Below are 11,528 nucleotides of genomic sequence, written 5' to 3'. Positions count from 1 at the left end.
GAAAGACATCGCATTAAAGACATAAGGCCGCAGAGATTGTATATTTGTAACTTATAATATTTAAATGATTGTTAATTTAAAGATATATAAAAAGAAAACTAAGTTTTAAGCCATACGTACCTTGATTCGCCTTGGTATTTCACCGTGCCTATGGTAGGAAAATGCTATCCGTATCAAAAACAATTTTGTGGTTAACACAATCACAACATATTTGACAACTCCGGCGTTTCTAGAGACAAATATTATAGAAGAAGAATATAAAAGAAACCGTTACATTAATTATGGAGAATACGCACTAGACGTTAGCAAATCTGCAAAAAAAACGGGATACGGAAAAGAATCAATCAACAAAATTTTATGTTTTTAGTTTAAAGGGACTCCTGTCTTCAGAGATTACCCCATAACCTATGTTAATTAGTTATAACATTAACTTTATTCCGTAGCGTGTAGTAAACGAGATGTTAGCATCAGAACTGATACAATCTTTTGTTCATTTATAAATATTAAAATATTTGAACTTGTTTTTGCACTGTTTTTTTATAAAATCTCAACAATAAGTTACTTTTGGCCGAATAACTTTTATTAGGGATCCGATCACAATGATTCTATAAAATTAAAAATACATCAATACTACTGTTGAAATTCAACGGTTTATTTTAATGTATGTAATCAAATAAAATATATTTTTGTGGTATATTTTTTTTTTATATTCTAAATTTAAAATGCATTAGTCATTGTAAATTTATTTATTTTCCTTTTTATTGTTATAACAATACTATACAGATTCTGAAAGAAGAAATATTTAAGTAAATATATTGGTCATAAAATGAAGACGCCATATTTATATTATAAGCCAAACCTTCCATACATTCCTTCATATAACTTTATTATCACTATACGATTTATTTTGTTATAATCCTTACAAAACAGAACATAGGGAAATATTTTACTTCATGCCTTTAGTAACGACTTGAATGTTGAAGCCTTGAAATTTATCGTTGATCCCAAGTTGTAAGGCAATAAATACAGAAGCAAAGTGGGTAACAATGAAGCCAATTCCAAAATGAAATATTACACAGGCGAGCTTACTATCAGAGGCTGCGATAGATCATGTACACGGTTTAACAAATTTTCTTGAAAATTTGTTTAAGATATTGCTGGTACCAAGTTATAATTATGATAAGATGATGAACGGCTTATATGAAACAAAAATGTTTTGCTCAGGGAATCATATGAGTAAGATAAAGACCTATTGCATCTGTAACAGTAAAATTTATTTAAAATATTGATACTAAAGGTAACAAAAAAGAACATTACGTTATTTTTGCACACGAATTTCCACTTCGTATCAGTTGTTTAGATAACTTTTGAAGAATCATGACTGTACCATGTTAAATATATTTTGTTATTACATATTTAAAGGATAAAAATTTTACTAAATCTTAAAGCTGAATAGGGTCATGTTAAATTATCTGGCCACTAACGGACAGTATTAGTACGAAATGAGACTGTGGGTTGTTGTATTTGACCTGTATATCCGTATTGACTTGGTAACTGTAAACGCGTTGCATTGTTAATTTTTCGCCAGTATCGTTATATTAGCGTGTGCTAAATAGAAGTTTGACTCATAAAAAAACTTTTATAATGACATCTACGACCTCGTGACGCAGTAAGCGCATTCTGCCGGCATCCAGAGCGGTACGCCAGAAAATTGGGAAATTGTTGGCTGTAGATGATAAATAACAAGACCTTATTAGCTATATAAGGAATTTATATTCGTCGCTTTTTATATTTAAGTCAGCTGATAAAAAATTGGCAAACTTTTCATTAAATTCTTTCTGCCAATATTTGCAAAAAGAAATAACAATGGTAATTTTCTATAGTTTCCCCATTTTAAAATATTACCTGGATTTTCTTTGAGAAATATTTCTGGACCATTATCTAGCTCTATAAAAGGTGCGAAAGTGAATATGAAATCTTTTTCTTCAAAGACATTCTTGATTGTAATATCTTATGTGATGCATTTTTAAAATCATTCTCTAATTTTAACGGATCATCCACATGATCAATATTTATTATTTTTGCGTATTCTTTAGCATTTTGTATAGGATCAAGTTGGAAACTATAAGAGCTTAAAATTGAACCGCTTTCCAATATAACTTTATTGAATAGACACTTTCGAAATCATCAATGTACTAGCAAATGATGCCCAAGCACTGTACCCAGCTCGTATGATATCATTTGTATTACCTCAAAAACTAGCACTATTATAGGTATGTCTTTATTATAGGTATGTCTGTTGTACCAAGACACAGAAAACCGTGAGCCCCTAATATATAATTAAATGTCATAGCTTTTATTTTTTGGCTGGTAACTAGTTTTTTTGGTGTCATCAGAGTTCCGTAACCTAGTGAGAGTCCTCCACCAAGAACATAGACGACAAATGAAAGATTTGTGTCATTTGTCTCTGGCACGTAAATGTTTGCAATAAGACAATCCTCCTGCATAACTTGAATTCGGTATCTAATTTGCATTTCTTCGTTGAGGACATATAATACTATTATTGACAGCTTCCAATTTGTTCATCCAAACTGGAGGGGGAAGTGGACCCTAACAATGCATAAGTACAAAGTATACAAGGCAACATATATAATATTTAAATTAACTAACTTCATACTGACTATTCGAATTTATTAGATGAATTAAACAAATCAAATATACTTCAAATGACACATCTGTCGAAACTTTTAAATTTTTTTATGTAAATGTAATATAATACCTAACAATTTTTTCGTACTTTTTCTATTGCTCCTAAAATTGAATTCACGGTATCCTTTTGTTATTTCACGGTTTATTACAAGTTTTATTGCTTTAATAAGCTTCATCAATTAACATACACGAAAAATAACTTAACGATTGTCTATTCGATTCTTAGTTAAAAAGACTCTTGAAACTAATAAGAAAACATGTCGTTCCACTTTTTTTTTGGAAAATTTTGTCTTACGTTGATAGTATACATGCAGTTATATAAAGTAATTATACAAGTTATAATCATTATGTTATATTTTGATAAACTCTAGCCCGAAGGTAGATACATAAGCAGAGCACGTTATCATTACTGTCGCAATTCAATGTTTATTTAAAACAATTAACGTTATTGATAAAAAAAACTTTTAACACAATAAATGAAATACGTCTAAAAGATTTATTGAATTATTACTTTTATTGAGAAAGTTTTTATTAAAATATTTTTAAATGTTAAAATAACAATATTAAAAACAATGTATTTGCGCCTGAGCGAAGTTTTTTGAAACTTAACATTTTGAAGGTTTTGCTATTATTTTATGACACGGTCGAAGACGATTTCTTTAATAATCTAAAACTTTCTCTGAAACAAAGTGCGGAAAAATAATATTTCAGGTACAATCTTTGATATTAACAATTGGAATCCCGTGATGAGTATTGTGTAAGGAAGTGGCATGAATTTGCTTACATTTGTAACCTATATACAATAGCACATTTTTTAATTTTGTATAAAATAAATTACTAGCGAAAACTTCCCTTAAAATTGAAATAAAGTGGTCAATATTTTATGATATTAAACCTTTTTATTTAAAAATATATGTGATGACCTAAGTTTAAAGATACAAGTTAAATGTTTTTAGCCTGGAATCGTTCGGAACCAGTCGGTGCTGTAGCATATGGAATCCCATAGAATACGAATACATCATCATGAGTATCCTTGTACCCTCGGACCAGACCGGATTCAATTTGTACCAACCTTGATTCACGAGCCTTCGTATCTTGAGAGCGAACAGGAACTAGCAAGGAACAAAATAAAATACACAACCGCATTACGTTAGAATGTGATGTCTTAACGAATTTTGTAATATACCCATAACATATTAAATGAGGAAATTATCTTTATTTATTATAAATCGGGTTTTATTGCTTAATTACAACGATGAATTTGACTTCCAAGCAGTTCCTTGTTCATATAATAGTATTCAAAATAAATTATTTTTGTAAGCCAACATTCGTTATCTTGGAGAAATCATTCGTTAAGGAATTTCTTAATTTAATTATCAAAATAAGAATTTGTTTATATTCAGCTGTAATAAGGGAATGAAGGTTTTAATCTTAGTGATAATATCAGTTTTATTTAATGGTTGATAACTTAGTTTCAGTGTGGTCAGTTACACAATCATATAAGAGTGCAAATGTATGTATTATACATTTTTTTGTGTATTCTTTTGATAACTTGATAATAAAAATAGTTGTTACCGATGCATAATGCAACAGTTCGCTCACGAAGGACGCTCAGTCTAGACTTTCTTTCGAAGAAAATATTTGAGGAATGATATATGCGAAATGTCCCCAATAAGCGGTTTTATATTCATATGAATAAGTAATAAATTTTCCTCTAAGAATACGTCACGAAATAGTTATTGCGATAAAAAGTAACAAAAATGTAGTTGTTTTTTTGGAAACAATTAGGATAAATGAAGTTCCATAAGGAAACCAGGGTGTGATGATTGCATCCTATAGACATAGAATATAATAAAAAAATCATAACTAATTTGAAATCCTTTAAAACTACCAGCTGCTCCTCACGGTTTTTCCTGCTGTCTGGATTTCAAACTGTCTACAAACCGAACGTCATCTGATTTAGTCCAGCACTATTGAGTTTTCATTAGTATGATTTTTTATACGAAACATTTAAATCTGAGGATTCGAGTGTCATGTAGCCAACGTGTTGTCGTTCGAAAGTCATCACTGTTGGCTTTGACCACCAGTTGAAGTCGTAGAAACAAATAAAACGCGTATTGAAACAAATTTCAGTTAAAAAAAAAACCGGCTACACTCAGGAAACTAAAAAATAAGAAATAAATTTACTAACCACTAAACACTGTGTATTTTGACTTAGTAGATTAGAAATTCAATTTTTTTTTTTTATTTCAAGTCGGTATCAAGAAAATAATATTTTATTATCTATTTTTGTTTACCTTGAAAAGTTTACAAAAGTAATCTAATAATTTACTTAACGATTTTTTTTTCAAATTCCTATTTGCTTATCCGGAGATTTATTTGTCCTCAAATATCTCGTGTCACTGTCAAGCTACTTGCATCCACCCCTGTCTCACTGCTCGGCTGTCGCAGCAGGCTGGGCCTATTCTTTAATTTTAACACAGATAACCTTGTTATGAAACAAATGATAACAATTTATAAAATAATTCCACTAAACATCAACACGAAAATAATTTATGATGAATACATGTATAGAAGAAATAATATTTCAGTCGATTTAATAATATATTGGTTTTGAATTTGGAACACCCAAGACTGTGAAGAATTTAAGCAATTCCTGAAATAATTTTTTTTTATGAAACTTCGCTACTTAAAAAAATGGTTGCATCATTAAAAACCCTATGAATTTAAAATGGACTGGAAGCAGTTTGAACATCGTCGAAAAATTAAAATAACTCGCAGTCACTGAAATTATAACTTTTTTGCGATTGTATGCCCACATGGACTTACTTCAGCATTGTTGTAATAAGCGGACGATGTTAAGACTAACTACAATTTGTTAGCACAAAAAATTACCACTTATTAAATTTTTCGTAACACAATTTAGTTACTTTTGTACAGTTTCAGAAAACAATTGAGTTTATATATTCCGAAAAGTTAAAGGTATATGAAAGGCATTTTTGTGAAGGTAATAGATCAATTAAACTTTTTAACAATTATGAAGCAACTTTAAGCGTTAGTTAAATTTATGAAGATGTGTGTTGTTCTCTTTCAAATAAATACAAAACAAATGTATTTGATAGGTCTTGAAAATCTATTGACGGATCTAAAAATTAACTGTGTTTAACATGTTTGTTTTTATTTTAAATTCCGTAGAACGGAATTTTCATCCTCGTACCGCATTACTCCTAATATTTTATGTGTATTTTAGAAGTGGAATGTTTCTATAGACAAGTTTATAAGAGAACTAAAATATTCCAAGAGTTACAGAGGTTTCTGAATAGCAAACCGAAGTGTAAACATGATTTGTTTAAGGAGAGGATCACAGAATAACAGCTAACTTCGATAGATCCATGATGACAGAAATTTCGTCCTTAATCATGTGTCATCAAAATTTGTTCTTATTATTAAAATATAATAGAAAATATATATATGTAAATGTGACCTACATATTAACCATTATTTAAATTTATTATACCTTTTGCTTGTTTTTCAAGTTAATTAATCTTTGAAACCTTTGGAACGACTTCAATGTGATATTTAATTGGATACAAGCCATCATAAATTGGTCTATTCGATTTGTTAGTTATTTTTAATTCTCTGACAACCTTTTCGATGTATTTAGTATTTCTCTTTAATAAGAGAACATCTAGCATTGTAACTTTTTATTGTCTTTAGTTATAAGGTGATGCTATTGATTGTTTCATATACTTAATTATTATAATTCAAAAAACAAATATGTTTTAATGGGTATGTTCCAGTTATTTCATTGTTAATATTTAAAAAAAAAAATCATGTCTTATCCGCACCAACTGATATCGACGGAAAATATTGCACAAGTTTATACTCTTATCGCCATAGCTACAAAATCGGGGTTAAATTAATTATATAAGTTTTAAATCTACAAATTTGTTAAAATTTTTGCAAAAGCTTAACAGAGTATAAATAACCACACTCATCGTATTTAATGTTTACAATAATTACAATAATCGAATAATTATAACATACTAGTTTTTTCTCTCTTCCATCCCTGACCCCAAAGTTCCAAAAACAACACTACCATTACTTTTAATAAAAAAGAATATTTTTAATCAAAGAATGTTAGGCATCCAGTATTCAGCAATCCTTAATTAAGTCAACACAAGTTATTGTATGTACATATAAATATGCATTTCGATATATTTTTCATTTGAGTAATTTTTTTTTTAAATTATAACCAAAACATTCGTTTCACTTTGTCGGAGCTAAAGAAATGATTTCTATGTATAGTAATCCAACAAACTAGATGCAAAAATAATTTATCCAATTTCTACAAAAACAAGCGACATTATATTCTTTAACTGTAATAAGTAAGGCACTCGAAGTCATGGAATTTGTTACACATACAATACATACATACAATCTTTATAGGTGCTAAAGCCTGATAAAGGTGGTAAAGTAACTACAGATCAGACATGGGCTGACTCGACCGGGGAAATACCACCCCTCTCACAGGTCATCGGCGTGAAGTAGTCTTAAATGGCTGAGTTTCGCCCGATAAGTGAGAGAAGCGGTTGGCCTTTCCCTGTTCCCACCCTTTCCTGTCATTTCCTTATTCTCACCCCTCCCTCTTCCTAAACAACCAAGATTAGCAACGCATCTGCAACAGAGATGTTGCGGATGTCCATGAGCGACGGTGTCTACTGCCCATTAAGTAGGCCGTCTGCTCGTTTGCCACCTTTCATATAAAAAAAACAAATGCCCTCAATACAAAATTAGCTATCACGCATCCCACAACCATCTTATCAGGATCTCATTGTTACACATTTAAACAATCATCCACACAGCATCATCACTCCAATCACCTGCCGACACTTGAATTCTATCTTATTCACTAAAACGTATAGCAGCCAAAGTACATATCTTTTTTCTAAGGGTCTTAGGACAAGATATTCTAAGATAAGCGACTTCTAATTACAAAAAGTATATAAACAATTTTTATTATTTATGGGATATTTTTTATGGGATAGCCAAGTTAAAGTATTTTTAATATTGATATGGTCATTTGAAGATGCCATTAGGTTTGCTAATGAGGTAACAATTTAAGAGGGAAGGTCTCTTAAGGGACTGGATACAATAACCGACTCAGTAACCGTAATGATCTTACTATCTTTAAAGTTATATTTTTGATGTCATAATTCGATTCGCAATAAAAAAAAGGTCCTAACATAACAGACAGTGGACAAATAATTTACGATATGTTGAAACGTTGATAATTATCTTTGAACCCAAGTTGTAAGGCAATACATATAGAAGCAAAATGGATAATAATGAAGCCAATTCCAGAATGAAAATTACGTCGAGAAGCTTGGTATCAGGTGTTACAATAGAATATATAAACCGTAGTACACATTTTCTAAAACATTTGTTAAAGAAATATTTGCTCCGACTCTTTAGACTGGTCGACATTTTTGTAGGGAAATGACTTGCACAAAAAAAATTTGCGATAATTTATACAAAAGCGAAGTATAATAGTTTTTGTGCTTAAATCAAGTACAAAAATCAATGAAACTGTTATTGAGATTTTATTATTCATTAAGAATTGTCATAATGCAAAAACATTAATTAGGACACAACATAGTACTTAATATGAAATTCTATTGAAATATTATTTAATTGTATTTAATAATAAAGTTTGCTGACAACATGGTATACCAAGTTCCCGCTTCGCACTGGATCTTTAAACAAAGGAGGGCAAAGTTTAAGTTAGTTTATCCAATCAATGACTGACATTATTATCTCTAAGATAGGACTACGCGTTGGTTGAGTTTCGTCTTTACGTAATCTTCATATCGGTCCAAAGAACGCTTTGCATACTTGATTTAACAATATTCCTGTTATAGTATAGAGTGGTTAGATATATGAAAGGTCAAACTTCTAATAGCACCTAAACTTACATAATATTTGTCAACAAATTTGTTGCCACTGTATTAGAAGAGGTTAAAATTATTTAATCAAAGTAATCGTTGAGATATCTTCAAAAGTGTAGGTCTGACTGACACGCGTCAATTAAAATCTAAAAAATACATACTTTTGTTATAAATATTTATTTAAGTAAATTGTTAAAAGCCATAAAATCACACAACATCAAAAAACTATTTCTTACATAATTATCAAGCTTGATATGATATTTAATAACCCTTACAGATATAATTACGTTTTGAATGTTGAGTTGACATCAGAAAATATTAATTCCACATGAAATAAATATAATTTTGTAAAAAAAATAATTTCCATTAAAATCAACAAAACCAGTGATAAATATATGAGAAACTGTTTAGACAAACTAGAAAAGGGTTTGTTATATTTTATATAATAACTAGTTATGAATTAAGCCTGATATGTTTTTGTATGCTCAAATGGGGTACTTTCAGAGTGTCGCTAACATTCCAATACAGTTAAGTCTCTATCAGAATTTTAACATTCTCAAAACTTTTTGAGATACTTGACTTCTATAGACATATGATTAGGAGAGTAATACATTTAACAGAACATTTTTTGTGCCGGAGTTATCTGCATTTAGTATTCATTTTCAAGGAATAGTATCAATCTTGATTTTATATATAGAATTTGAAAACATTACATTATTTCGAAGGCGCTACAGGGAACCTGTAATATAAGTCATATATTTGATCCCAAAAAAGACGTGGTTTTTCTAACAATGACTCTTTAAGTTCCAGATATTTCTTAAGAGCCATGTAAGAACGCCGATTCTTACTCACAGGTGACCATGCAGGAGCTTCTGAAGCCGACGGTTTCCTACAAACGTAAAAATTTGTTTAATATTACATAAAAATATATTCACGAACATTTTTGAAAATTGTTGTATACATTCTACTAACCTATGTTTGATAAAATTTCCCCAAAGCTCCCTCATTATACTCCTCATTTGCACATAATCCTCAGTATCAGACGACTTTATTCCTTCAAATCCATCTAGAACTGCAGAAGTTTGGGCGCAATGATCGGCTCCTCTAACATGTGTATACGGTACAAAGGGAGTGTTTTCATCGGTAAAAGAATATTCATATAAGTATATTTTGTCATGACCAGCATTCAGCAAAAACTGAATAGCCCTTAAGACCGGACATGTAAAAGTAACATCCGATATGTAATCAACATAATTGAGAACGGTATCATCATTCACTGGTTTATCTCCGAAATAAAATTTCTTAATATTCTCCGCAACGACGTGTTTCACTTCGTCATTCTCAAAACGTAAATCAGCGGGTAAAAAATTTGAAAAATTTTCCTGCATTTCTGTTTTCCAAAGGTCAAATGTGGATATGCGCATCAATCCCTCCATATTTGTAAAACCATACAGCATAGGTACTATACTGTAGTTACCTTGTTTCAAAATGTTTACTGGATTATCATCGAGAAATCGTTCTTGTCCATTATCTGTTTCTACGCAGGGGCTGAATAAGAATGTGTGATCTTTTCTATTACGAAGGTCACCTGACTGTAAGAGTTCATAAGGAATGTTTTTGAAATATTGCTCCAACTCCAGAACATTAGATATATTGATTTTTTGTATCAAATTTGCGTATTCTTTTGCATTTTGTATAGGATCAACTTGAATAGCATAAGGAGAGGTACTTGCACCACTTTCTAGTATAACTTTATTGAACAGCCCCACACCCATTTTCGAAATCATTAAAAGTTCAACTGATGATGACCCCGCACTGTATCCAGCGATTGTGATGTCCTCTGGATTACCTCCGAACCATGCTATATTTTGTTTTACCCATCGTAGCAATGCAACCTGATCTTTCATACCAGCATTACCGGGAATGTCTTCTGTGCCTAAACAAAGGAATCCATGAGCACCTAATCTATAATTAAATGTTACTGCTATAATGTGTTGGCTGCTAACTAATTTCTTCGGGGTGGCCACATCTCCGAAACCCAATACAAACCCTCCACCATGAATATATACAACCACTGGAAGTTCCTCGTCGACATTCTCTGGTACATAAACACTGGCAGTGAGACAGTTTTCCTTGACGTTCATATACATTTGAGGACAGACGATACTCTTATTAACTGCTTCCAATATTTCAGTCCAGACCGGTGGAGGTAGTGGACCCTGCATTTAGTTTTTTTATTACAATGTCTTATAAAAAAATTACAATATTTCATAATACACTTCATAAAAATATTTCCAGGAAATTCTTAATCACATAGTGACTATGATCATTTTCGATGCAGTTAATGCATGTCACCTTTTTATACTTTTAATCAAAAATATTTTTAAATTTATTGTTATATAACGAGTTACTGAGACAAGCAAGAGTTTTATTTTTACCTTAAATCGTTGAGTTCCTGTTGGTGCTGTAGCGTAAGGTATTCCATGGAACGTAAAAACATTTTCTAAAGGGTCTTTATACCCACGAACTGGTCCGGAGTGTATTTTAATTAATCGTGATTCTTGATTCTTGGCTATCACAGACAAAAACAAAGCGCTTAGAACACTCCAAGCAAGAAATGAAAACATTTTAAAATTCTACTTCGACAAATGTTCTCAATGTCGATGTTTTCAATGTTATTCGAGAAATATGTATTTGGTTATTTAGACGAGTACACAATAGTAGCAATAAATGAAAAATATAATTTAGCTTTTCTTTTTTCTCCTAAATTATATATTGTTCATTAATTTTATAACATTTTTAACAATACATTTCTTTATAACTTTATTTTGTAAGAAAGGAGTGCACTAGTCGAAACACAGAGCTATATTG

At 30.6% G+C, this 11,528-nt stretch overlaps 1 protein-coding gene across 1 annotated transcript; it reads right to left on the bottom strand.

Moving 5' to 3' along the window:
- Positions 1-8,811: 8,811 nt before the first annotated feature.
- Positions 8,812-11,528, bottom strand: LOC116769585 (esterase FE4-like). Its single transcript, XM_032660729.2, has 3 exons — positions 11,096-11,528; positions 9,630-10,876; positions 8,812-9,546 (listed from the first exon to the last, which is right to left on the bottom strand). Exons 1-3 carry the CDS (start codon positions 11,282-11,284, stop codon positions 9,372-9,374), a joined length of 1,611 nt encoding a protein of 536 aa, XP_032516620.2. The 5' UTR covers positions 11,285-11,528; the 3' UTR covers positions 8,812-9,371.

Source organism: Danaus plexippus, assembly GCF_018135715.1.
Source record: "Danaus plexippus chromosome 3 unlocalized genomic scaffold, MEX_DaPlex mxdp_25, whole genome shotgun sequence".
Lineage (NCBI taxonomy): Eukaryota > Metazoa > Arthropoda > Insecta > Lepidoptera > Nymphalidae > Danaus > Danaus plexippus.
Note: the sequence above shows the minus strand (reverse complement) of the source record. Positions and strands in the feature narration are given on the sequence as shown.